Genomic DNA, 27,806 nt, shown 5'->3' on the forward strand with positions numbered 1-27,806 from the left:
CTTGGCTGGTGAGTCTTGCTCAGGGTCTCAGTGGTCGCCATGTTCGGGGCTGGGAAGGAATTTTCCCCCAGGTCAGATGATCAGGGACCTTGGGGATTTTTTTTGCCTTCCTCATGGGGTGCAGGTCACTTGCCAGGCTTATCTGGGTATATCCCACCAAATCAAGGCCCTGCCATTGCAGAGCCTGGGGCGCTGGTGCACCTCCTTCCCTTCTGTTCTCTCCCTGTACAGAGAGACCATCATTCCTCATACTGGGAGTTCTGACCCAAAAGAGGGTTGTAATGTGGGAGGTCTGAAAGATTATTTTTGGGGGGTCGTAGTATTGCCACCCTTACTTCTGCTTTGCGTGGCTGGAGAGCAGGCAGCACCCTGCCAGCAGCAGCGCAGAAGTCAAGGTGGCAATACCATACCATGCCACCCTGACTTCTGCACTCCTGCCTCCAGAGCTGGGTCTGGACTCCTACAGTAACAACCCCATGAAATTTCAGACTTAAATATCTGAAATCATGAAATTTACAATCATTTATAATCCTCTGACCGTGAAATTGACCAAAATGGACCGTGAATTTGGCAGGGCCCTAGTGATCAATCAGAGCCCCACACAATGTATGCAGACATCCAGCTCCCCCAACACAGTGGCCTGGACCTTCTCCTCTGCAGCCACAGCTCCACCATGTGAAGCCTGAAGACGCCACCTAGCTTCCCCTGTGGCGGTAACTTCTACTCCTGGATTCTGACTTGTTCTCCTACACAACAGCGCTGGGAGCTCGATAGATTTCGGAGACTAAGGAGGATCGGGCCTGGCTGGTACTTGAATGAGAAACCAAGGCAGAGCCAGGGTCCTGCAAGAATCTATGTAGGCCATTCAACAGATCCTCTCAGCACAGGCTCCACGCACTTGACTGGCGAGGGGATGTTTTTGAAAGACGCTTCCTTTCTCTCTTCCCCAGACCCCTGCACCTCCCCATAGCCAGGCGCGGCTCTAGGAATTTTGCCACCCCAAGCACGGCAGACAGGCTGCCTTCCACTGCTTGCCTGCGGACAGTCTGCTGGTCCCGTGGCTTTGGCGGATCTCCCACAGGCGTGCCGATGGACCCAGCGGTCCCTTCACAGACAAGCTGCTGAGGGAAGCCTGCCTGCCGCCCTCACAGCGCCAGCAGAGCACCCCCCGGGGCTTGCCACCCCAAGCACACGTTTGGCGTGCCGGGGCCTGGAGCCGCCCCTGCCCATAGCCTGGCAGGCTGGTGCCCACGCTGCCCAACCGCGAAGCAGGGATTGTGCTGTGGGGGGAGAGAGAGTGTCTCTGTACAATTCTTTCCCCATATCGAAGGCAGGCGGAGTCGAAAGAGCTCAGCCCTGTGTCTGGATGCTGATAGATCAGAGTCATTTGGAAATACCTGCTCTCTGCTAACTATGGTCCAGCGAGGATCCCCCTCCCATCGCTCTCCAAAACACCCTTCCCCAGGGACAGACCTTCTCCCCCCAGAATCCCCCTTCTAGAGCTCCACTCCCCTCCGCAGGCAACACAAGCTGAGCCCTTTATACTGTCAGTTGAGTTTTCAGAGACAAAGCAGCAGCAACCACTGCTCATGCACTCACTATGGCCCTCCACAACCTTGCAAGGGACTCCACGCAGGCAGGCCCCTGACCAGCTGACACTAGTGGGGGCTCAGGATGGGGTGAAGGTGTCACACGAGGCATCACCAGCAGGATGGGGGCCCTACAATCCTACAAACAGCTCCGCAGGCAAGTAACATGCAATGTGTCCCACTCAACTCAGTCCCACGTGCAAGCAATTGCAGCATCAAAGCCCATGCTTCCCTCTGGGGCTGGCTTCCTCCTTGCTTATGGGGAATGAGAGCATGTGTGTCTAACTGGAATCCCGGTTCCTTCACCCTCCCTTTTCTGCAGCACGTGCACCCCTGGGACATGGGGTTTATCACAAGCTAATGGCAGAGGGTGGGGGAGAGAATCATCTTGTGGGATTCCCTTGTTAAAATATTGGCAGCCTATCACTGCCCCGAGGCAGCCTCTGACCAGCTGTGGGAGATAGAAGAGATGCAAAGCAGATTTACTGAGCTAGAATGTATTGCATTATTAGTTGCTCCGGGGCCAGTGTGTGATGAGTTAGTCACAGTACATAAAAGTAAATAAAATCTCAGAACAGGGTTGAGGGGGGTGGAATGGGTGTGTGAGGAACTGGACAGAATGATCCAAATGTACATAGGACATCAAGCCATTGATCACAGCTCTCAATGCCAGACCCTGTGTCTGCAGCCCCACACGTGCTAGAACAGAGGTTGGGATTCTCACAGGGAGCCATAGGGGATCTGGCAGGGGTAGGGGGCACCTGCGTGACTGTTACTCGACACTGACGGCCGCTCCCATTCTTCACGAACACAGATCAGTGACTGTTGAGTTCACTTTTCCAGTGAGCGACTTTAAATTTCATCACAAGCTAATGGAGTTGGCTTTTTGCTTGTAAGATGTGGGGTAAGGGGGGCGGGGGGAAGCGGTTAACTCTAGCATCCTGGCCAGATTTGCGTCAGTTTATTCTGAATTTCCTCCCAGCTATTCCAGCTGGGAAAAAAGCATTGATCGCTTCCCTCTTCCTAAGGATCGGGATGGGAGAGCTTACAATCCACAAATTCAATGAATCTACACACCCTCCCCACCCCCATAAAGATTGTTAAAGCACTTGTGGGTGAAAGACACCATATACCATAAGATACTGTCCCTGGAAGTAACAGAACTTGAGGAAGCAAGATGATGGCAAACAGCCATTCAGTGCCCCCTGGCCAGACCAAGCCACGTGGCAGCTCCCATCTCAGACTCCGTGGTGTCACTTATACCACCAAGACATGGCAGGGAAATGGGGTCCCTTTCTCCCCACCAGGCTTGATCCGAGTCCCATTGAAGTCAATGACAGTCTTTCCATTGACTTTAATGGGCGTCGGCTCAGGCCTCAAAGGAAGAGCTGTGGGATCCTTTGGAACCAGCTGTTGGAGAAGCCAGACTGCGCCAGGCAGTGCCCACAAAGGGTACGTCTACACTGCAGCTGGGAGCGTGCTTCCTGGCTCAGGCAGACAGACACATGGGAGGTCTGCTCCAAGCTCCCGTGCTCCAAATAGCAGCATAGCTAGGTGTAGGATGGATGCCAGCTCGGGCTAGCTGCCTGAATACAAACTCGCCCATACCCTCTGGGTATGCACTTGGGATGCCAGCCTGAGCCTCCACCATCCTAGTTTCAGATGCAATAGGTCTGATCTATCATATAGAGGGAGGGGGTCTGGAGTAACCCCTACACTGATCCAGTTGCAGAATCCAGCCCCAGTTCCCCAAGTCCATTCCTTCTGCCATGAGGACTCAGCAAAATGCACAGGCCCAGCTGCAAATTGCCCTTATTCAAAGCATATACACTACAGCATTCCTGGGGCTGGTGCAAAACCCGCAGCTTCCAGCAGTTGGAACTGTTACCGTAGCAGAATTCTGTCTGGTTCTTAACCCGAAAGATACAAGATCAACTTAAATTCCATCCCCAGAACTGTGATAAGTTTATGGAGGGGATGGTATGGCAGGATAGCCTGATTTTGGCAATTAATTGATCTTTGACTATTATAGGTAAATACGGCCAGTGGCCTGTGATGGGATGTTAGATGGGGTGGGATCTGAGTTACCACAGAGAATTCTTTCCTGAGTGTCTTGCCCACATGCTCAGGGTTTTAGCTGATCACCATATTTGGGGTTGGGAAGGAATTTCTTCCAGGGCAGATTGGTAGAGGCCCTGGGGGAATTTCGCCTTCTTCTGCAGCGTGGGGCACAGTCACTTGCTGGAGGATTCTCTGCACCTTGAGGTCTTTAAACCACGATTTGAGGATTTCAATAGCTCAGACATAGGTCAGAGGTTTGACACAGGAGTGGGTGGGTGAGATTCTGTAGCCTGTGTTGTGCAGGAGGTCAGACTAGATGATCATAATGGTCCCTTCTGACCTTAAAAATCTATGAGTCTATTTGGTACAAAAAAAAACTTTTACAAAAAACCAAGCAGGATCTGAAACATTTCTGTGATTTTATTTCTTAAAATTCCCAGGGAAATGATACTTTCAAAACAAGCAAAGCCTCTCTGCAGGCAGCACAGTCCACACACTTCATGGCACTAAGAACCCGAAAATGAAACTGACCATAAAACGGAAGATACTTCCCTGATTTTGTCTGTTTGGGCCTGAACTCTTTCAACCCCCTTAACTTTGTAGGTAGGAACATCTCCATTGAAAAAAAATCAGCGCGATTATTTGCAAGCCTAAAGTGAAGCACGTGCATAAGTGTTTTGCAGGATCGGGGCCTTGTATATGCCCTTCAGAGAAGGCACAGGGTCTTTTTAGACTTATGGACAGTATATCCACGAAAAGAGGGTGGTTGGGGGGGGTCTCTATGTGCTGTTGTTATATAGATGATTCATTTCCCATAGTCCAAATTGGAGGTACAACCCCCCTCCACCCCCCAGCATAAACAGGGAAAACCACAGTAGACTGTACAATTGTCACTTTTCAATAATCGAAGGCGCTGTTAGTAGTCAACAGCGGGACAGGCATTTGTTTTAAGTGTGAAGTTTTGTTTTTCCAATCAAGAGCATCTTTCACAAGCCTGGTGGGCTCCCCTAGCTGCATAAAGAGTTTCAGTGGCCAGAGTAAGGAAACGAACTGCAGAGCACGGATCAGTCACACAGCCAGAGGCATCTCACTGGCTCAGATGCCCAGGTTGTCGAACTATTTAGCAAGATCTTAAAAGACTCTTCCGCCCTTTGCACGCGTGCTGCAAAGCGCCTTGTCTTTCAGAGAAATCACGTCGGATTTTAGCAAAGATGGCAAGAAAAGGGTCAATCTGGGGAGGGAGAAACGAGGCACAAGGAACAGCTCCAAGCTGCCTCCTGTCGTAACAATCCCTACCACAACACAAAGGGAGACACCCCTCCCCTCAACAGAAGGTGAAGAAAACGCCTAATTCCCACTATCAAGAGAGAAAACCCCGGCAGGACACCGCTCCCCCCAACTGCCCTCACTCACCTCCTCCAGCACCGCCACTGCCCCCCTGCACTTCTGCATTTTGGAGGAGAAGGTGGAAGCCGCCGGGGAGTTCAGGTCTTCAGAAGTCACCGCCAGGAACTCCGAGACGCTGATCTGCTCAGGCATGTTGGGGGGATGTTGCCCTGCGACCGGGGGTGACTGGAAACTCATCCAACGGCAAAGGGGACGGGGGAGAAGGGCTGAGGGGCAGAACCAGGGGGGACGGGACGGGCAGAGAGAGAGTCTTGCCCCGCTTTGGGCAATTTCACATCGCAGCGGCTGCTCTCCCTGCGCAATTGACTAGAGACGCCCAGGAGCTCTCTGGCAAGTTTCTGTCTCCTGCTCTCTCCCTCCCGCCCTGCAGAGGCTTTCATTGCAATCACGTGGGGATATTGTTACACAGCCAATGCATATATCCCTGCAAGCTCGGATTTTTGGCCAAGAGCCCGTTAAAGGCAAAGTGCATCCAATTCCCCCCCCGGGTGTCCCCTCCGCATCAATGCCCAGGCCTGGAGCGGTGGCTGTTACCTCTGCTTTTCCTGTCTTGTATAGATGTCATGCATTCCCTACCCATTGAAAGATGCTGCTTGCCTCTCTAGGCGGCTGTTAATGATCAGTCATTAGTATCCCTCTGGGCAGCAGAATCCCCATTATCGCCTGCCCTTCCTGTAGGAAGAAGCTAGAATCCTTTCTCTCCCCAGTCAAATGTCTCTCTTCTGCCCTGCGCAAAGTCGCCTTAAAGCTTTTGATCTCAACTGATGTTGAGCAGATAAAGTTGGGTGAGGGGCGGGGGTGGGGAAGAGCAATAACCCAGGACCAGATGAAAGAAGCCAGACTCCCTGGAGAGAAAACCCTTTTCGACTCCTCCCCTCAAAGACAGAGCATGTTACACTCTGCTGAGTGTGGGAAAAGAAACAGCCCAGGTCAGGCACTAGGGAGGCTGTCATGGACTTCTCATTATGTTGCATATGACAGGGCTTAGTCACTGATCGAGGAGATTGCTGGCCAGGTCCTGGTGTAATTTGCAGCGCTTTAACATCATAGTGTTACCCTTTCTTTGAGGCTTTTTCCCCACATTTTATGATTGTTTATTTATATTAGCTTAGTGCCCCAGTGCTCCAGCTGCACTCAGGGTCCCAGCTATACACACAGGCCTGAAGCCTGCAAAGACTTAATAACACACATGCTGAACTTTGTACTCAGCGAGTAGTCCCACAGAAGTCAACAATATTACAGTAGATCAGGGGTAGGCAACCTATGGTCCGGGTGCCGAAGGCGGCACATGAGCTGATTTTCAGTGGGACTCACACTGCCTGGGTCCTGGCAACCAGTCCAGGGGGCTCTGCATTTTAATTTAATTTTAAATGAAGTTTCTTAAACACTTTAAAAGCCTTATTTACTTTATAACTAAACTATTATTGTATTTATGTTATAGACTTATAGAAAGAGGCCTTCTAAAAATGTTAAAATGTATGACTGGCACGTGAAACCTTAAATTCGAGTGAATAAATGAAGATTCGGAACATCGACCCCTGCAGTAGAACCTCAGAGGTATGGACTGACCAGTCAACCACACACCTCCTTTGGAACTGGACATATACAAATCAGGCAGCAGCTAAGGCCCCCCAAAAGCAAATACCGTACAGCCCACTATAATAAAAACATAAAGGAACAGTTTAAAAAAAAAAAAAAGATATGACAAGGCAATGAACCTGTTTCTGTGCTTGCTTCATTTAAATGAAGATGGTTAAAAGCAGCGTTTTTCTTCTGCACAAAGTTCAAAGCTGTACTGTCAACAGTCAGTTGCAAACTTTTGAAAGAACCACCATAATGTTTTGTTCAGTGTTACAAACAACCTTCATTCCTGAGGGGTCCGTAACTCTGAGGTTCTACTGTTCTCGCAGTGAGAACAAGTGATCCTTTGCATGCTTGGGGTCCTGGGGAGAGAGTCCCTGCCCCAAACTGTTTGCAAGATTAATAGAGAAAACAGGAGTATTACCCCATTTCATAGCTAGGGATGCATGGCACAGACAGATCAAGTGAATGCCTCAAGCCACACACAGAGTCTGTGGAAGTGGAAGAACAAGGAATTGAACCCACAGCTCTGAGCCTTTAACCACCAGCTGGTCCTTCCTCTCCTTGGGATATGATAAGCAATGACTTTATGCTCAGCTCTGTATGCAGGCACTCTCTGCCCCTGGGAGGTCAGAGTCTAAATCAAATCCAGCTGGCAGAGATCTGGTTTATAGGAGACACATGCTGAAGGCCCCAAGTGAAAGCAGCTTTTTATGGCTGTGTTTTACATTTTAATGCTATACTTGGAGGTTTAACTTTGAAAAGAGCCACTGGAGAAGTGAGAGTCAAGGTGGGATTTGAATGATGAAAACGGGGGTTGTTTGGGGTATAAAAAGGGGCTGGGGGACAGCATGAGACAGGCTTGAAGACAACAGCAGGAGGAGAGGAGTAATAACCAGGAGCGGTGGCAGGGTTTTTGGCGCCCTAGGCAGGGGTCCTTCTGTGCTCCTGGTCGGCGGCAATTCAGTGGCAGGGGGGGTCCTTCCGCCCTCCTGGTCTTTGGGGCACTTCAGCGGCGGGTCCCGGAGCGCGGAAGGACCCCCCACCACCAAATTACCGCCAAAGACCCGGAGTGCGGAAGGACCCACCGCCGCCAAATTACCGCCGAAGACCCGGAGCACGAAATGATCCCCCGCTGCCGAATTGCTGCCGAGGGCGGCAAAATGCCACCCCCCACCCCCAAATCCTGGCACCCTAGGCAACCGTCTAGGTCGCCTGAATGGAAGCACCGGCCCTGGTAATAACCCTTCATTTGAAGGGCTTAGCTACACGGGGAAATTGAACAGAGAAATGCCCTCTATGGACACTTATTCTGGAACAACTCTAGCACTTTAAATTCACACCCTACCTTATTTCAGAGTAACTTCCTTGTGTAGCTAAGCTCTTATAAAGGAAGGTCAATAGCATTATCCCCACTGTACAGAGGGGGAAAATGAGGCACAGAGAGTCCCCACCACCAAGATGACCTAGGAAGTCAGTGGCAGAGCCAGCCCTAAACCAGGTCCGATGAGTCCGAGTGCCGTGCCCTGGCCAGGCTGCACTTACTAAACTGTCGCTATGTAACCTGCAACCTTATAAAGAAGAAGTTTACAAAGGACTTCAGCGGAGTTGGGAAATAAAGGGCAGGAGGGCCCAGAGCCAAAGCTATTTAGGCTCCTACCTTCAGCTGAGCCTAACTCCCCTTGTGGATCTGGGCCAAGGTGAATAGGAGCCACCTTATAGCCAGAGGTCAGTACAAGCCACAGTGTCACAACACGGACCCCTGCCGTGGAAATCGAACCAAGACGTGGAATCGCATAGCGGTGGCAGTAGCTGTGGTTCCAGAAGGAGGGGCTGCTCCACCCTGTATGGCTTCAGACTCTTCAGCCCTGGGTCTCACCGGTCCCCTTGGCCACAAAAATGGGCCTGGAAGGGCCTAGCACTTCGACAGCCCCCATAACAATATATTGCACTGTCCCACCGTGGGCAGTGGTTAACTAACAAAGTCTCCCAATACCCCACTGAGGGGGGAAAGGATATGGCCCCACATAAATGTTTTGGAATACAGAACATTGCAAAAATGCAGCCTTCTCTGGGGTGGAGCATGACAGCCATTTAACAGCCTGCACCAGGGCTATACAGCAATTTGGGCCAGGAAATGAAGAAGCAGCCCATCTCCAGAAGAAACTGTAGTGGCAAAATCAGGGCATTGAGATGTAATTACCCATGTTGGTATTGGCTGAGACACCAGGGTTAACACCTTTGCTCCTAGGAAAAGTGCTTCACTGGCCATGAATGTTTTATAATGAGAGTCAGAGTTGCTAGGACGGATCAAAAAGTCATTCTAATACCGCATCTCTCCCCCCTACACACTGTACAGTCAGAAAACCAGGTGTGCAGGGAAACACACGCTGTTCAGGAAGTTTAAAATCAATAGAAAACAGTTCCAAAGACTCGAACCTGACATGGATTGTGACCATTAGCAGGGGAGCAGCAAGCCCGGTGCTAGAACGTGCTGCCAAGCTATGTGGTAGGGGATAATATGTGCCATGGGACCCCGGTGACCTCAGTTCTCAGGGTAGTTCCCATCTGTGCCCAGCCTCCAAAGAGTGAGCAGTGATGTCCTGGTGCATATGACAAAGGCACATGGTCTGAGCCCAGGACTAGGAGCCAGGAAGTCCTGAGTGCGAATCCCAGGAATGCTCTGGGAGTCACTTCTCCTGTCTGCCTGCATTCCCTCACCGGCACCATGGCAATGACAATAGCAACAACAGGATGATGAGCTGGTTGGGCTGTATGTACACCGCTGCCCTCTACTGGAGAGAATCAGGGCTGCTTACGTATGCATCAAAGACCCAAGCCAGCTAGTGAAGATTCTCCTTTAGCTCAAGTAGAAGCACCCTATGGTTTTAGAGCAGGAGGATGGGAGTTCTGACCCCACTGCTGCCTGGACGTGCTCAGTGTCTGGATAGCCTGTGTCATGTTGAGAAATAACGGCTGGTTAAATGGGTTCTCTCTGCCCTTTGCTGTGACTTTTTCTTCTTTTCACGGTGACCTCTCTGGGCCTCGGCCGTGGAGAGCTGGAGATGCAATGCTGCCATCAGAAAGCAAACAGCTTGCTGATCCTGATCAGCAGCACAGGAATGCTGGTGGGCCGGTCGAGGGGGAGAGCAGATCACCAAATTCACCTCTGAGATATCTCCCCTTGAAAGCAATGGAGTTGCACCAAGGCTGAATTTGCCCCATTCTGCTCTACAAAGCTTCTAAAGTCAGGTTAATCCCAGAGATTTATGCGGCGAGATCGAATGCATGAATTAATGGGACCCTGTGACCCAAAGAGGTCCCCCAGTTTGCAACAAAGGCACCCCACCCCTTCATAAAAACAACCATACATGAGCAAGATAGAGCCAGGCGGAAGGTCCTGCTTCTGTCCTTCATCTTGGGCCTCACTTGCTGTGGATCCAGCCTGGGTGGTGGTATTAACGGGCACTAGCTCCCCCCGTTTTGAGGAGCCTGCTGCCCCCTGACACTATCAAAAGGGGGTGGAGGGACACGGCCTCGGGCAGTCATTTGGCGGGATCAGAGGGCACAAAGGAGCTGTGTAGCGTGCATTCCTCCCACCCAGCAGAGCCAAGGAGGAAGGAGTCAGAGCTTTGACATTTGTTAATGAACCAAATGTCCCTGCTCCAGCCCACAGGAGAACTGGGCTCCCTGCCATCGAGCTCCATACTGCAGCGGGGAGGAGGACACTGTCCGCAGCAGATCCTGCTGAATCACTTTCTAGCTGCATGGGCAACGACCTGCAGCTTTCTCGCCCTGACTCACCAGCTTTCTGGGAAGGGATCATGGGACGCAAAGGGTTGTGAAATGGGGGAAGGCGGGTGCCTGACTGTAATCAGCAAGATGTCCCAAGCCCAGGTGTTTATCCCTCCCTTTTCAAATGACCAGGCCTCAGGTCCCTGTCTGGGCAAGCAGAACGGGCTGTGCTGAGTGAAGCAAACTTGGAAGGAGAGAATGTTTATAGAGCAAGAAACTGACGAGGGCTGGGTTGCTTTCTCTGCGGTTCCTCTGCTTTCCCTGAGCATGTTTGTGTTTGAGGAAGGGGGTTTGCTCCCTCTTCTGCTTTCCTCCACGGGCTTCCAGGGCTCTCTCGCCCCTTCACTCCTGGCTGTCTCAGCCTGCTTCAGCAGCTCTTTTATTATAGCAACGCCTAAAAATCCCAACTGAGAACAGGGTCACGTTGGCCAGGCCCTGCACGTGCCCAAGAGATAGTCCCTGCCCCTGGAATCCTTCTGCCAGGGATTGCTGGCAGCAGAAAGGGCTGGGCTGAATTTCCTAGGTGCTGCTTCTGAAAAATTAAACACCCAGAAACCTGGGAAGCAATCTGTACCACACTGGGAGCCCCTGCCCGGCCATAGCTCCCCACTCACAAGGGGTTTAAAAACAAACAACTTTATTGCAGGGGAGGAAGAGGAAGGATACATGGGGAAAGCCAGCAATTAATAAATGAGCAACACCGATTAGGTAGGAGAACGAACGAATGCACACGCACACACACACACACACACACACACACACACACACACACGCACACCCCTTTGCAATAGCCTCAATCCGAGTCCTCCTCTCGCAGCTCTGGCTCCAGCCCTGAAGGGAAATATTGCCTGGGCTGCTTTGAGGGTCCTTCCACCAGGGATGCGATTGCAGATGTACCTACTGGGTTGGGAGGCCCACACCAGCGTCCGTCTATGAGCTCATGCTGCTCTCTCCGGCTTTCTTAGCACCATCACCTGCCTGAGCTCTGACTCCAGCTTCCAAGCCACATGCTGCCTTGGAGCTACCACTGCAAAGGCTTTGGAGAGAACTCAGGGGCCTGTAGAATGCTTAACAGAGTCCTTGTCCCTAGGAGGCAGTGGCATTCTCAGAGAGAGATACAGCCCCATTCTCCTCTCTCTACTTACTCACACTGTGTCTAGGCCAGGGGTAGGCAACCTATGACACGCGTGCCAAAGGCAGCACATGAGCTGATTTTCAGCAGCACTCACACTGCACGGGTCCTGGCTGGTCCAGGGGGCTCTGCATTTTAATTTAATTTTAAATGAAGCTTCTTAAGGTTTTTAAAATGTTTCTTTACTTTACATACAACAATAGTTTAGTTATATATTATAGACTTATAGAAAGAGACCTACTAAAAATCTTAAGATGTTTTACTAGCTCACAAAACCTTAAATTAGACTGAATAAATGAAGACTCAGCACATCATTTCTGAGAGGTTGTGAGCCCAGCTCTAGGCACCGCTACCCCATTTGCGCTGGACCATGTTCTCTCTCAGGGTGACCTCTCACCCCAGGCACGTTCGGTGCAGTTCTTTTGTCCCGTCATTCCCGAAGACAGACAATAACATTATGTTGCCCCCAAAGTCAACACTTAACCGTATTTTGACCGAAATGCCCCATTCTGCCACATAACAAATGCAAATGAAGCTGGCCCAGTCACTCATTTCCTCTTGCTCACCAACAGATGGCAGCAGAGAGGGCCCTGCCCGATGGTGCCTCTGTCCGCCTGGGGTTCTCAAGCAGCTCTGAGCCGCTCTTCTGCCTGTTCACCAACAGGTGGCAATTGCAAACTCCCTACACTCTAGGGCTTCAGGCCACAGGGCATACACCCTGAAAAACATAACGTAATGAGATAAATGCAGGAGGGTGGGGCAACTGAGGCTCAGATAGGGGAAGTGACTGGCCCCAGGTCACAAGCAAGTCAGTAGCAGACACAGAATTAGAACCCAGGTCTCAGTTCCATGCAGTATCCGCAGGACACTTGCAGGCTCAGAGCTAGTCTGTCTGGCGCGCAGCACATAATCACTAAGCTCCACCCATCTTCTCCTTGCCTCGGGGGTCCAGCCAGTGTCTTTTGCTGGAGGATTCATAGAAAATGCAAAGCAGCCGGTCTCCTCCCTTTGGGTCAGAATCTGATCTCAGCTACACCAGTGCAATTCACAGTGTTCCAGCAGCGTAACTCAGAGACGACATGGCCGGCCATTGGCCCATGGGGCTAAGACTGTGCAAAGAAAGCGCCCTCCAGCCCTCGCTCCAGGTTCTCCAGTAGGTTCCTTCCTCCATCCTTCCCCACTAAGGAAGCGAACATCCAGGTTTGGGCCATGAAGGCAGCAGAAGTGTTCGAGGATTCTGACACTACTGCGGTCACGCCAGTTGGTATTTTCTGCCCCGCCGCCCTGAGGATCATTAGAGAGCTGGGCCGACGTCATTCACTCAGCACTGCCTGGTCGTTTCCACTGGAGGATGGGCAGGGGCTGGTTAGACTATGCAGGGCCCAGATCCACCAAGCCTTCCACAACAAAATCAAAATCACAACTCTTCTCTTCCCTAGCACTGCCTCTTCCCTCCAGCCCCACTGAGCCCCTTGGTGTCCTCCTCTGCCCCCCAGCCTGGATTCCTGGCTGGTCACAGCTCCATGGGGCTGCTCAGACCCTAACACCTGCCTCCCATCTCCTAGGTGTAGAATATCCTGCAGTGTGAGCACCACCCCGCCCCAAGGGACGAAAGGAGCAGGACTGTGCCAAGGGATCCGTGCTGGATGTTAAGGAGAAGGGGGGTGTCCAGGTGTGGCCAGACAGCTTCTGGAAGCCCCAGGGAGTTGCTGAGACAAAGCATCCTGGGGGTATCCACAGCCGCTCCCCGCCCATGGAGAGTTCTGGGGTGGGGGGAGCTGTAAGTAAACATAGCTTTGCCCATGGGACATGAGGGCCGCTGCGGATCCTGACTGCTCCTATCAGCCAACGGGAGCCTCCCTCTGTCATGCCGGGAGCCCAGCGACCGACGCCTACAGGGCAGCTGTCTGCAGCCCCATGGGGCGGGGAGTGTTCAGTGGGACTGAGGGCAGCGTGCACCCTTGGAGAAGAGAAGGAAGAGCTGCCCACGTCACCCGCATAGAGCCCAACCGCCCGGTGCAGTGAATTTCAGCCAGACTGAACCCACGTGCTGCAGCACAAACCTGGCCCCCCATCACTGCCACCTGGAGCAGATGCCCTGCATGCTTCATCTGCAAACCAGAGCCCACCTCTGTTAGAATCAGGCCCCCGCCTACCCCTCATAGGATCCCTGGCGAAACATCAGTCAAAGCAGCCAGCCCAGCTCACACACCCCCAGCGAGGTTTTCCTCCTGCCCGTGGGGAGCTGGTTCCAACCCCAGAATGTTCTCCGTGCTCCTAGCCCTCCTCTGGGTTGAGTCACTCGCTAGGCTCGTCGAGTCTCTTCCTTCAGTGCAGAGTCATGAACCCAATAAACCACAGCAGCCAAAGGGCACGCATCAAACCCAGGCGGGGGTAGTCACAACCACGGGCCAGGCCCCTGACTTAGGCTCAGTTGCACAAGTCGGAGCAGGTACTATTCATGGATCCTCACACACACTGGCTAAGCTTGTCCATTACACCGGCGGCACACGGGTTCTTCACCCAGGAGTGCAGGGTGAGCTGGTCAGGTTACATTCATGCACCATTTTTAACACAGGCTTAAATGGCAGCGGCACGAGACCAGAACATGGACTCCAGCCAGGTTTGCTTTTTGGCAAGCCCAAAAACTAATTGGAAGAGTCAGCAAAGCTGCCAATGCCCTGATTTTGACCGGGCCATTCTTAAAGTTGTAGGATTGGTTACAATTTAAATGAACAACTGCCACCCTACAATAGCTGTTGCCTCGTGCTGGAAGGATGTTACGCCATGCCACGGCATGGGTAGAAACTTGGGCCATCTCTTCACCTCCAGGCGCAGATTTTCAAAGCGGGGCACCTAAAGCAGAAAGATGGTTGTGTGATTAAGGTATTCGCCTAGCACTCAGGATAGCTGGGGTCAAGTTTTGCTTCGGTCACAAATTCTTTCAGGCCAGTCACTTTTCGCCTCAGTTTCATTCAACTTCCTTTCTCCCACCCTTTGCTCATCTCGTCTAGTTAGCCAGCGAGCGCTCTGTGGCCAGGACCGTCTCTTAGAGCTCTGGCTGTGCTGGGTGTATCTCAAGTTAAGCCTTGATTTTCAAAGCAAAGCCCTGGAAGTGGTGGGGTCAACCCTGGACTTAAGAACTTTTGAAAAAAATTACCCTAAATGAATTAGCAGCCTAGGGCCAAGGTATTTAGGGACCTGAAGATGCAGCTCTGCACCTAATGGGATTTTCAGACATGGCTGGCTGCCTAACTCTGAACTGAGAGGGGTTAGGCACCTAATACCTTTGTGAATCTCCTGCCCCCAAGGTGGTGAGTTGCATCTTAATACCTGTCAGAATTTGGCCCCAGCAGCTCACCTCCCATTGAAAGTCAGTGGGATGTAGCCGCATTTTGGAAATTTTAGCCTTAGCCAAACTGCTGGCCTCCAGGTTTCAGAGATTTGGCCTAACTCTCAGCTCTTTCAGCCTCAAACAGCCAAGTTGCTTCCACTTTAAGAGCCTAACGAACCCCCCAGCAGAGCACAGTCTCCTCCCACTCCAGTCCCCAACCCCTGGCCCATCTGCTCTCTTTCTCCTGCGTGGAGATGACTAACTCTATCCTGTTTATAGGACCCACTGTTGTGGCTTTTAATCGGCAGCATTAATTAACTCATGTTTATTCTTTGGGGTGTGACGTATGTCTGCCCTTGCAGCTGCTTTCTCCCCCCCACCAGCATTCTGACCCTTGCAACTTCCCAGCCCGTGTGCGGGGCCTGAGCCCAAGCCCTCCAGAGTCAGCAGAAGAATGCCTAGTGACTTGGGACCAGGGCCCCGACTCTGAACAAACCCTTTCCCAAACACTTGCTGCTGCAGAGAGAGGAAGAAATCAAGGCCAGGTCGCTGGGCCTGCTAGCAATTAGACTAGGGGGTTAGCCCAGCAGTCGGAAAAATCAAACCACATTTTCCTTCTAATTTGCTGCAGAGGGAAGTCTCCCTATTACAGTTAAGGGATGTCAGGACCCTCAAGTTAACCATTTGGGTGCTGCCTCATGTGGATGGTCCAGGTGTTCATAATGAATCCCTAGTGCCTCCACCACATACAGTCACCTAGAAACAGTGGGATGGCACTGGCCCCCTGGAATGTCTGGGAAACCCCTCTCCTTCCACCCAGCGCTGCAGTGCAGCCCGGCAGCCACGGGGTTAACAGGCTCGCTCTCTGGCAGGAATGTGATTGGGGAAGGGATTCCTTTCCCGCCAGGCTGGGGTTCCCAGCCCCTTTGCTGCTACCAGAAGAATGTGATGAATCGAGGGTTTCCAGACCAGCTTTACGCCGTAATTGCTGTAAGCTGCTGCCACATAGAATCCAGCCCGTCCCCAGAGCCAGGCCGGATAGGAACCCGCGCTGCCCGTCTAGCCTGTTCTGCCAGGCTCTGTTAGCGGAGGCGGGTTGGACACCAGGGTAGGGGAAAGAGCATGGGTGGAGGTGGGGAGGAAGCACCCACTAAAGGATCCCAGCACAACTAACCCAGAGCATCCAGTTCAACTCATCACTCCAAGGGCTAAAATGCAGCCAAGTCTAGCGGATGGAGCAGAGGACTGGGAGCCAGGAACTCCTGGTTTCTAACCCCAGCGCTGCCACCTGCTGGCCAGGGAACTGAGTAATCACCTTAGCAGGAGGCAAACTGCCAGGTAGGTGTCTTTCCTCATCTGCTTGTCCGTCAATTACATCATCAGCTCAGCACAGCTGCCCCTCCCACACTCTATGCAGGTGGGTGGCTAGTCCGCCTTACCCATGGCATTAGGGCTTTGCATTAAGACTGCAAGATTGCAAAGCGGGGTGGGGGGGTGCGTATTTTGGGTGGCTGTTGGAGATGGAGGGCTGGAACCGGCTTCCACCAGCACTGCAGCCAGGAAAAGGAGTACACGAGACTTTAACTGCTTTTTTCCATTCTTTAAAGGTCAGGGGGGCGAGCGGGGCGTGTCCCTGCCAGCGGCAGCATCACTAAACCCAGTCGTCATCAGCAAACGTTCAAGTTTTTTAATCCTGCTTTGGTGCCCCTCCGTGCCCGGCTCCCCTGGGGCCAGGAGAAAGGGGAGCTGCACCGGCCTGGGAATTAGCAGGCGAAACAGCCCTGCTGTGGCTGCTCATAACGGATTGGTGCATATCTAACGTGTTAGCCCTGTTTAAAAATGACTGGGAGTAAGCAGGGAGAACATCCGCTGGAGGAAACGTCCCTGAAGGAGCCCGTCAGCAGCACTCATCTTCCAAAATACTCCACGGCCTCACCTGGACTTTAGGAAAGCAGCTGCCTCTTGGCCAGCAGCAGGGAGCAAACCAATGACCTCCTGAGTGAACAGCACGAGTCTGTACAGCTTGTGCAAAAAAGTCAGGCTTCCAAGCCGAGAGGGGTCATAGACTCACATCCTCTGTAGATAATAATCCGACCCAGTGGATCACACAAGCAAAATGTGTGACAAATAAACCGAGACGTGCGTCTGAGAGCGATGCACCCTGTCATTTACAGGTTGTCATTTTTCACGCTAAAGGCTGTTTTTAAGCAATATCAGATACAACCCTCCTCCCGCCCGCCCCCCGCCCTGTAGATCAGCAGTAAGATTTAACCCCCTTGCCTATCCGTTCCTAGGGTGACCAGACAGCAAATGTGAAAAATCGGGAGAGGGGTGGAGAGTAATAGGATCCTATATAAGAAAAAGACCCCAAAATCAGAACTGTCTCTATAAAATCAGGACATCTGGTCACCCTAGTTTGACCCTTACCACCTGAGTTATAGAAGCAGCAGCTAGCCCCTTTCCAGACCAGCAGCTGGAGGAGGATTTACACACACACACCCCCAGTACTCACCAGTTACGCCATCATTTCATAGGCAGCAGTCGACTTCTGGTGCTCAGGAATCCCGGTTCTATTCTTGGCTTAGGGGGAGACGTGTGGGTAGAGATAGGGCAAGCAACGCTCTGAAAGGCAGCATGGTGCAGCAGATAAGACTAGCGGTCTTCTCCTAGAGCACTGGGTTGTGGGCCTGCCGTGACCTTGCGTAAACTCTTTGCTGGCTTATTTTAAAAATGGAAGGAGGGGATTGGTCAGGAGTGCTTCCCTAACAGTCTTCGAGGTGGGGTTCATGCGAATGACGCGGGAATTGAAACAGCGCTTCGAAGAGGTGAGATTAGAACTCATGGTTAGAGCTGGGTAAACAACACATTTTTCTAGTTTTCTGCAATTCCAAATATAAAAAAAAAATTGAAATATTTGGACAAAACTGAAACATTTCATTCCCACTGTGACCATTCTAAAACTTTAAAAACCAACACCATGAAACAGAATTTTGAAACAAGGGGTCCCTTCAAACCAAAACAATCAAAAGGTTTCATTTAAAAAATGTCGAAACAAAAACATTGATTGGGGGGGGCAGACTGTTTGTTCTTTGACTGAAACAATTCAGCGAAATGGACACAAATTTGCCAAATGTTTCACTGTTGCCAAACCTGCACTTTTCTCAGGGAAAAAAAATCCTGATCAAGTCGGTAAGAGCAAACAGGACAGAGACCCACTTTTGCCAAATGACGTTGGACAGCCGGGACAGGGCTTAAAAAAGGGAGCGTCCTGGCCAAAATGGGACGCACGGTCACCCTGTGTATCATAGTATTATGGAAATGCTGGGCTGGAAGGGACCTCGAGAGGTTATTTAGTCCAAACCCCTGCGTCGAGGCAGGACCAAGTTCTCCTAGCCCATCCCTGCCACATGTTTGTCCAACTGGGTCTTGAAAACCTCCAATGACAGGGATTCTATAACCTCCATTGGAAGCATGTTCCGCAGCTGAACTCCCCTTCTGGTTAGAAAGTTTCCCCTAATATCTAACCTAAATCTCCCTGGCTGCAGATTAAGCCCCTTACTTTTTGTCCTGCCTTCAGTGCACACAGAGAACAATTGATCGCTGTTCTGTTTATAACAGCCCTTATCACATGTGAAGACTGATCAGGTCCTCTGGCCTTTTTTTCTGCAGCCTCAATAGGCCCAGGTTTTTTTTTTTAACCTTTCTTCATCTCTCAGGTTTTCTAAACTCCGTATCACTTTTGTTGCTCTCCTCTGGACTCTCTGACTTGCCTACATCTTTCCCAAAGCGTGGTGCTCAGAATTGGACACAGTACCCCGGAGCTGAGGCCTCACCAGCGCCGAGCAGAGTGGGACATTTACCTCCCATGTCTTACACAGGACGCTGCTGTTAATACACCCAGAAGGATATGAGTCTTTTTTGCAACTGCGTCCCATTGTTGACTCAGATTCAGTGTCTGGCATTCCAGTAGAACCCCCAGATCCTCACCTCATCCACAGTGGAGCTTTAGGCCAGGTGCTGGGGCCCTGGATTCTGCTACTGACTCGCTCTGGGATCCAACGCTTGCCGTGGAATGGCAAGATTCAAAATCAGTTGGAGCAATGAGAGTCTAATGGAGAGAGCTCTGGACTGGGAGTCAGGACTCCAGGGTTCTGTTCCTAACCCCTGCTGCTGATTCTCTGAGACACGTGGGCTGACTCATTTCACCTCAGGCCTCAGTGTTCCCCATCTGTAAAATGGAGCTAGCCAGTACTTTGCCTCATGGGAAGGGTTATGTTAGTGAGCCATTTCCTCTACTGTGGGATTCTTTCTAGTAGTCCGATCCACAGCCTAAGAACCCTATTTGCCATGGCCACACTAGAGCATCCAGCCATCTGCATGGATGCAAACTCCCAGCACAGATACTGCTGTGATTTGCACCACAGAGCGAAGGAACCTTCCGTAAAACGATGGCTGGCGGCACTGGCACAAATCAGAGTTTGTAGCGGTTCCTGCTAGGACCTACCCCTGCTACAGCAATTCAGTTGGAGCTGCCCCTCCACATGCACGTCCTTTACAACAGGCAGGATCAAACTCCCCGGCTCTCTCAAGATGGTCTCAGGCAAACATATCCTACAAGGGATCTTGGACCGCCGAACAGTTCCAGCCCATTCACCGGGATTATGGGGAGTGGTCGGGCAGAGGAAGAAAGAGAGTGCATTAACTCCCAGAGTTTTCAGAACTACAATCCCACGCACAACAGAGGCAGGAAACCTTCAGTGGTTTAACCATCTCCTCACCTTTGCACATTTAAGTTGCCTGGAAGGGAGCTTGGCCCCTGACATTGATTAAACGGGCCCTAGGTTTTCCCCCCACTCCTCCGCCCAGCAATGAGACGCCAGGGTGTCCAGTCAGAGAACATCGCAGGCTTCATGGGGTTAACTGGGCTGAGAGAGGGACCGAGAATGGGGCATTACGCCTTTCCCCTCTAAGTCACTCTCCCTTGGGGCGAGTGGGTGGAGGGTGCTCCTTGGGAAGATAGACCCTTACTCAGAGCTTAATTTGTAATGAAAGATGTGCCAAGGCTCAAGCAATTATTTTACATTCATAACTGATGCAGAAAACCCAGAGGTGCCGGGGTGGGGGCTCTGAATGGCCAGGCCCCGAGGTGCCGGGGGGTGGGGGGGGCTCTGAAAGGCCAGGCCCCGAGGTCCCGGGGCTCAGCCCTTCCTGCCACTGGCTGCCCTCTATAGGGGCTCTCGGCAGAGGGGTGGGGCATGGAGACCCAGGACCCCTCTCAGGTCAGTGGGGGGGCACTTGAGCAGGTCAGGCTCCCTGGCAGCCAGGCAGGGCGGAGGAAGCTTGCCCTGTTGCTGCCCATGCCAGCCCAGCGCTAACGACAAGTCTCTGCTGGAACCGCAAAGACGAGGGGCCTTAAAAAAAGGAGCTTCCAGGCCATTCAGCCAGAAAGGAGCTGGAGTGAGCCCGTGCTGGACGCTGGCACTGCAGGGGGCACGTGTCTCTCTCCCTGTCTGGGTTGAAGAGTTGGAGAAACTCAGCTCCAAATGCCACCGCAGTCTGCTAGGGCTCAGAATGGGTTTTCCTCCTCTGTCCACCCCCACTTGCAATTTCAGCAATTAGCCACTAGGTGGCGCTCCGGGCTAAACAAAAAAAAAGTTCTGAAACTTTATTAAAGTCTAGAGCAGCGGGTCTCAGGCTTTGGTCCTGGCGACCCCTTTCACATAGCAAGCCCCTGAGTGCGACCTCCCTTGTACATTAAAAACACCTTTAAATATATTTAACACCATTATAAACGCAGGAGGCAAAGTGGGGTTTGGGGGGGAGGCTGACCCACCTCGCAACCCCCCATGTAATAACCTCACAACCCCCTGAGGGGTCCCACCCCCAGTTTGAGAACCCCTGGCCTAAAGTTAAGCACTTAGCCCCCAGGGCAGTAGCCTGATTTCTGAGGTACTGAGCAAACTCCAAGTGCCCTTCACAGGAACCCTAGTGCTGGGGTGGGAGCCCCACCCATAGGAACGGGGGTTCCTATTGGTAGTCTGCCCACCCTAAGGTTAAGGTTCCAAGGGCTCAGCCGTCCCACCCTCCAACTAGCCCAGAGACTGAACCAGAACCAGGTTCCTTAGAGCTGCTGCACCCTCCCTGCCAATTCCTAGCCCAATCCACAGCCCGCCACACGCAGCTTAATGCAGAGACACGTGCGGGGCCGTTTGTCACAGAATCCACACCCTGTGGTGAGACGCTGCCATGGCCCATCTGACTGTGCCTGGGCTCTACTCCCAGCTCTGCCGCAGGCCAGCTGGGTGACCTTGGGCAAGTCGCAGCACCTCCCCGTGCCTCAGTTTCCCCATCTGTAAAACAGGGATGATGCGGCTAACCACCTTTATGAATCGCATGGCCATCAACTGATGAAAAGCGCTGGGGTTCAAAGCAAGGAATTTAGATGGATAAACAAGAACATCCAGAGGTATCACATGAGACTTGTGGAAGGGATCTTATCCTTCCAGGCTTCTGGGCAAGGCGAGCACTAACTATTGGGATCAGGGAAAAAGCTTCCCTGGGGGGGAGGTTATCCCATAACTGCTACTGTAAGTGCTATGGCACCATTCTCTGCCGCAGCTGGTACCAGCCACCATTGGAGAGATCTGACCATTCCTGTGTCCCTAAGTCTAGCAACTCAAGACGCCAAGTCCTGCCATGAGCAAGGCATGAATGGAGTCAGGGAGGAAGGACAGGTGGCTTTAAACACCAATGTTTCCCTGCAATCTCCTCCCCCCTGCAATTCTCCAGGTGGAAGGTGATTGCGAAGGCTGCCACCAGCCCAGGCAAGGAGCTGGAAAAAGGAGACCATCCCTCCTCTACCTCAGTTCTGGCTATTGCTTCAACCCACCAACTGCAACCCAGGGGGAGCTAAAATCACCACACTGCGGTTGAGTCCTAGCCCAGGGAGACAATGGGGTGCCCCATCTCCCACTTCCAACAATCTGGGGAACGCTCACTCTCCAGATCTCTCCTGTCCAGGAAGGAGCTCATATGGCGCTTTGTAGAGAGTGGGTTGCTTGCAAGAAGCACGGATCACCCTGGAATCGTGAACGACTGAATCTAGGAAGAGAAGGGACAGTCACCCTCTAACCCTGCCCCATTCTATTCCCCTCTCTCACCATCTATTCACTGCTGGGCCCTCTCTGGCTGGGTTGAAACAGGTGGGCCCTGGAGCTCAGCTCCACTTAGCAGCATCCTTCAAACGCCCCCAGTAACCCCCACCTTCTCTCCACCCTCACCTGAAGGCCACACTGAATCCGCAGCCTTCTTGACCTCTGCTAGCCTTGGGGGCTGGAAACAGATGAGTGTCACATCAACAATGGGGGGAGGAACCCAAACCCTATTGCAACTGGCTTAGTTCTTTTACAGAGAACAGCAGCTCAAAAAACAAAGCATTTTTATTAATTTCTTTTTGCTCACAAACCTTCAAGTGCCGTAAGTTTACAAAAGAAACACATTCACGCCCACAACACCACCAAGCTGGACTTCAGGAGAACCACCCCAAGAATGATTTAAATACACTCACTTAAAATATATATATAAGTGTAAAAAGGTGGCTTCCCTTTATAAATACAGTGCAATAATTCTGTACAATTTTACAAGGTTAAGACGAAAGCCAGCGGCACACCCAGAGCGAGTATCTTTGAAGGATTTCATATGCAATTCACAAAAGAGATTTGAAGATTCAAGATGGCCTCCCAGGTACTTCGCTTAGGGCATGTCTGTGTGGGGAAACTGACCAGAGCAGCTATCCCAGGACAGCTCTAGGGCTTTAAATTCGGATCTACTCCAGAATAGCTTCCCCATGTAGACATGCTCTTTCTGCGCATGCTCTGTTAAGACTCACAACAAGACTGAGCTGCAAAGTACAGATCTGAGATTTTTGGCCTAGACTCATCTCCAGTTAAAAGCCTCACCTGGAAAGCCAGGTCAAGCTGGCAACCGGCATTAGAATTGTTCCACAATAGACAGATTCCAAACCCAAATCATTAAGTTAATGTTTAACTCTATAGAAAGCAGGTAGCAATACACCGGTCTGAGCCCAGAGACACTTCAGGTTTATGTACAAGGCAAGTTCAGGATCAGACTTTAAAAAACAAAACAGAAACAAAATACCCCTGACTATTTAAAAAAAAAATAAAAAGAGCTTATTCTCAACTGGTACAGAAACACACCTCTCAGGTAGATTTCAACAGGCTGCTCTGCCGTGAAAGTGAACTATTTTCCAGTGATGCCTTTTAGTCATCAGATTTGCATCTTGGACACATGTCTACGCTAAGAGTGCTTCACGGCAAACTAGCATTACCATATGAGCAGCTCCTGAAGTGGATGCAGCTACACTGGCAAAGCTGTTTTACACTGGTATTGTGAAATCACGCCGCCCTGAGTGAAACTATACCTGTAAAAGAGAAACTTCGCTAGTCTCGCTGCTTCTACATTCAAGGCTTCTAGTGGCAAAGCTAGGCCAGCAGAAACACTTAGCAAAGACCTGACCAGAGTCTCGTCTCTTCCATTCTGGCTTTGTCTAGAGGAGGATTTAGCAATGGTTTTTAGATGGTGTTAGCTAGCTCAATCTACCCTTAACTCTGCCCACTTAGCACATGCTAAAATACAGCTGGCCTTGTCTAGAGTATTGGAAGCTGGTCGCTGGCTTGACCCAATTTACTTCACCTCTGTCAGTTCAACCCATGCAAGACCTTGTGACCTAGGTCGGATCTGACCACTCTTCACTGCTATTTGCCCCACTGCCAGTGCTGCTGTGAGAGGGGGAAGCTGGATTCTAGTTTCCCTTGTGCATCAGAGTGGATGCCCCCAATTCAGCTGCACTGCCTGCAGATTCTTTGTTGACAGGCCAACTACTATCAGCTTCCATTGACATTAGCACATTCCACCCCAGCCTCCAGCAAGGATGAGCGCTTGGTGCTGCTACACCAATTGCTAGCCACAGGCGGCTGGAATTGGGGCAATCCCCCTGCTGTAGACAAGGCAGCTCAGTGACCCACGTACAAACCCACAGGACAACGGGATGGCATGGGCCTCACCTGGCCAGCAGAACCTCTCTTACCGGGGAGGATGTGCAAGGAGAGAACCCAGGTGGACTCTCCAATGCCAGGGGGAGTTTGCAGTTCAAAGAGCTGTATCTTTACTCACCCACGGAGCACGTTCAAGACACAGCCGTGCCGCTTCCAATGCTGGTTTGACTGTCACTTTTACAGCAGGATTGGACTTGGATTATTCAGCGGGGGAGATCCCCATAGCACGTGGTTGCATTAAGAAAACTGACTTCCCTCACCTCCCATCTCCAGTTCTAGAGAACACATGCTGCTCAGTCTCCTCTTCACAGATGCTCCCTGAATAACCAGGGCTACAGAGCCCCTGTCAGAGCGACAGTGGCCTTTCGTTTAGGCACACAACAGCCACCTCCAGATGGAGGCCTAGCGCCCCAGGACAGCTGTGTATTGAGATGCCAGAAAACCTCCTCCCTTTGGTCAGATCAGCTGCCGGTCCAGAAGGGGCTCGAATGAGGCAGCCCACCTTTTCTCCGTCTCAAGCACAGCCACCCCCGGTTCATCACACCTCGTTTTGGGGAGTTCCCACTTTTGCACGCTCCCCTAGATGGGGACGCTAGATATGGGAGCACCAAGGCAGGGTTGGTAAGAAAGGAGATCAGCCGAATCCAGCGTCAGACCACGAGAACGACTGTACCTTCCACCCCTAATGCCCAAACACACACGAAAAGGGGGAAATTAACAAAATCAAAACCTTTCCCCCAGCTGAGTTTTCACCCCCAGAAAGGGAGATGAATCAGAGACTCCACGAGGTCCATTAGGGACTTAGCTATTGCTATTGATTTTACGTGGAAGGTGCTGCCCATCGCCGTGGTATCTGGGCAGCATTAAACCCCTTTGCTAGATTAAAAGCCAACAAAAAGTATTTCATTTTAACATAGTGGACATATTGGCTACAATACCTCAGATTCCAGTCCTGCAAGGAGAGCCACCTGGGCAGATGTGAATGGGACTCTACCTACCCAGCATCCATTGCAGGCTCCGTCTGGCATTCTCCCCGTGCACGGATAAGCTGCATTCAAGTAGAGGTTAAGACAATGTGCTTGTTTCCATTTTTAAGACAGAATTTAATGGGATGGCACATGACAAAATTTCCCACCTGTTAACCAACAGCTATTCTGCAAATATCGAAAACCTGGAAATCCAAAAGAAGACTTTCTGGAGGGGAGGCGGGGGGTGAATTTTGGACAGAGTGAAATAAAAAGCTACTTCTCCCTTCTCCTCTCTGGAATTTTGCACACAAAAAAAAAATATTGACAATGGAATCTGTGGCTAACTAGGTTGCTACATGTCAGAGCCACATTGTCAGAGGTATTTAGGTCCCTAAAATGCAGATAAGCACCTTGCCAGATTTTGAAAGTCTTACTATGAGTAAAAATGAAGTAAGATTAGATCAACATTTCTGAACTCTGGAAGCTCAGGTTTGCCACCCAAATCCACACTTTTAGGCACCTATGAGTGGCTTGATTTTCACTTCAAAGTGGGAGCAGAGCACGCTCAACATCTGAAACAAACAAACAAAAAAATCAAGCCACTATTAGCTGCATAAATATTCATTTAGGCACACAGCGCTAGGCACCCAAGTTTGACAATTTTCACACTAAGTGCCCGACTAGCGGATTTAAGTTTAAACTACAGCTGAAAATGTGTACATTTCACAGTGCGCAGATGATTGGTCTCTGATTGGCTGAAGCATGATATGCGCCAAGCCAATCAGAAAGCAGCAATTCAGTAAGCGACCAGCACCGCAACATTGGTGAAGCAGAGTGATCTGCAAGCCATTGGCACACACTCTGGAAACAAAGCATCATTTCGTTGCAGCGGGCTATGGATAATGGTCCAGATCTCACCTCTAAGACTCTGCCCTTCAGAGGATCCCAAAGCACGACATGGAAGCGGGTATTAATCCCACCCCACAGGAAGCACAGTGGAAGTTAATGGCTTGGTTTTCACAAGGCACAGTGCACTCAGAGCTCTCTTATGCTACCTTGGCCATCCCAGATTTAATCCACTCCGTTCCCAGAATCTACCGTGGAAGTGGGGAGGGGGTGGACAGTTGGTCTCCTAGGGGACCCAGCCCAGCCTGTGGCACTTGGGGCTTCTCCCACTCGATCAGACAGATCCCCCGCTAACCTAACAATGAATTTAGAGAAGGGCTGATCCAATCAGGAAGGATCTGGGGTAACCCTGGACTCGGGGACTCACATGGGAACAACGGCCCATTTACCTGATACATGTGATGCTCACAGCAGGTCGCTTAGCACCAGTCTAGATGGAGCAGATCCAAGTGACCCACTGAGAGCGAAGGTAGCCAGTGAGCGGATGGAGGGGAGAGGGGGGGCCTAGGGTCGGTCGAAGGGGAGGGAGGAGATGCAGTTGGAATCCCTCCCATCACAGGGGAGTGGATGGGAGCATCCCTGTCTCACCACGCCCTCCACTCCGGACTTGCCTTGTTTCAAGTTTCATTACAAGATGTCAGAGCAGGTCCCTGGTAAGTTCCCCCCAGAGGTCATGGCCCTAAGGAGGGACTCTCTCAGCTGACTGTTCACATCAAAAGCCACCTGACGGCTGCAATGACAAACCAGGTTTCACTTGGCGTTTCTGGGTTGGCTCAGACCCCGTACGCTCCAAGCAAAACATTCAGGGACGGGGAAGCAAGACCCACCTGGGTCAGATCCAAAGGGGGCGCCCGGGTCTGGCAGAGCAAAACAGACAAGTGTCTCGCAGCTGTGCTGCCATCACAGATCCCTGCGGGCCCCCCTGAGCAGCTGTGGGAGCTTAAGGATTTCTTCATTCACACACGCACACATGCCCACCCCTGCCCAGATTCCAGGGAACAGGATGTCCTGCCCTGCCACGCAAATCCCCTGGCAGGCCACAGAGCGTTCTACTCCCCCTCCGCTCCCCAGACACAGCCGCCCTAGGTGTTCCACAGACGGGTCGCTTCGGGGATGGGATGCGAAGATTCACTTTCCATGACAGAGCCCCAGTCTCCCAGGGGCTCCTTACCCAGCCTCAGCATCCCTGGACAGGCCAGGAACATATTACCGGTGTGTGTGGGGGGCAGGGAAAAGACAAACGGGCGAAGGCGCTTCATTCCTGCAGCGGGTTGCCCTCTGGGGTCTTGTCTTGCATTGACTGCTACGCCCAGTCTGCACTGGCCCAGCTGCACCGACAGCGGAGGAGGAACTGTGGAGACCACGCACGGGTGAGGCAGAGCGGGAGGAAGTCCTGCCCCACAGAAGGTCTCCATGCCCCTGCTCTGGTGGCCGGGAGGGCAGGGGCTCGGAGTCCACACTTCAAGTCAAAGCCCCAGACTCAGCAAGGCCATTAGCACCATAGCGAGGAGGGAGGGGGCCCCCTCGCCAGCTCAGTTCTTTAGCAGGTCGCCAAGGTCATAGGCCTCGAAGAGGTCGCTCACTCCCTCGCCCCCCTCCAGCCCCCACAGGTAGTCGTCCTGATCAAGGGGTAGGGAGAAGCTGACGAAGGGGGCGGGGTCACCGTAGGGTAGCTGGTCCTCCGTCTGCTGCAGCAGGTGATGGGGCATGTCCAGGAGTCCGTCTTCCACCTCCATCAGGGGCTCAGCTGGAGAAATCAGAGAGACGGAAAGGAGAGCTTGGAACGAGCGTGGTGGAGCTAGGTGCGTGCAGCTGCCCCCTCACACCATGGGCCAGGTGCCCCACGAGCCCCCCATTCACCAGCAGCATGGGAGAAGCCTCGTGAGGGCAGGCAGCGGGTAGGATTCTGCCACCAGGCCCTATCAATACCCCTGAAACCCAGCCTGCAGCTCGTTATTA

The 27,806-nt window shown here is 51.9% G+C and overlaps 3 protein-coding genes across 6 annotated transcripts in view; all 3 read right to left on the bottom strand.

Moving 5' to 3' along the window:
* The window catches only part of ASAP3 (ArfGAP with SH3 domain, ankyrin repeat and PH domain 3), a 79,924-nt gene extending 62,182 nt beyond the window's left edge, over positions 1-17,742 (bottom strand). The window contains exon 1 of one of the 3 annotated variants that reach the window (XM_075060904.1): positions 17,412-17,742. Coding sequence is in view for 2 of the 3 variants with exons in the window: in XM_032802863.2 (XP_032658754.1) it covers positions 5,064-5,234 (171 nt within the window). In the remaining variant the exon portion in view is untranslated. Of the gene's footprint in view, positions 1-5,063; positions 5,511-17,411 lie in introns of those variants that run through there. The other 2 variants (XM_032802863.2, XM_075060903.1) reach the window with 2 other exon arrangements.
* Positions 17,743-22,320: 4,578 nt separating this feature from the next.
* The window catches only part of E2F2 (E2F transcription factor 2), a 28,819-nt gene continuing 23,333 nt past the window's right edge, over positions 22,321-27,806 (bottom strand). The window contains exon 7 of one of the 2 annotated variants that reach the window (XM_032802869.2): positions 22,321-27,594. In XM_032802869.2, the coding sequence (XP_032658760.1) occupies positions 27,380-27,594 (215 nt within the window). In that variant the 3' untranslated portion in view covers positions 22,321-27,379. The remainder of the gene's footprint in view (positions 27,595-27,806) is intronic. The other variant, XM_032802868.2, reaches the window with a different exon arrangement.
* YTHDF2 (YTH N6-methyladenosine RNA binding protein F2) overlaps positions 26,463-27,806 on the bottom strand; it is a 276,572-nt gene continuing 275,228 nt past the window's right edge. Inside the window, exon 5 of the mRNA XM_075060845.1 lies at positions 26,463-26,610. Coding sequence (XP_074916946.1) covers positions 26,560-26,610 — 51 coding nt within the window. The 3' untranslated portion in view covers positions 26,463-26,559. The remainder of the gene's footprint in view (positions 26,611-27,806) is intronic.

The sequence above is a fragment of the Chelonoidis abingdonii genome, chromosome 25 (genome assembly GCF_003597395.2).
Source record: "Chelonoidis abingdonii isolate Lonesome George chromosome 25, CheloAbing_2.0, whole genome shotgun sequence".
Lineage (NCBI taxonomy): Eukaryota > Metazoa > Chordata > Testudines > Testudinidae > Chelonoidis > Chelonoidis abingdonii.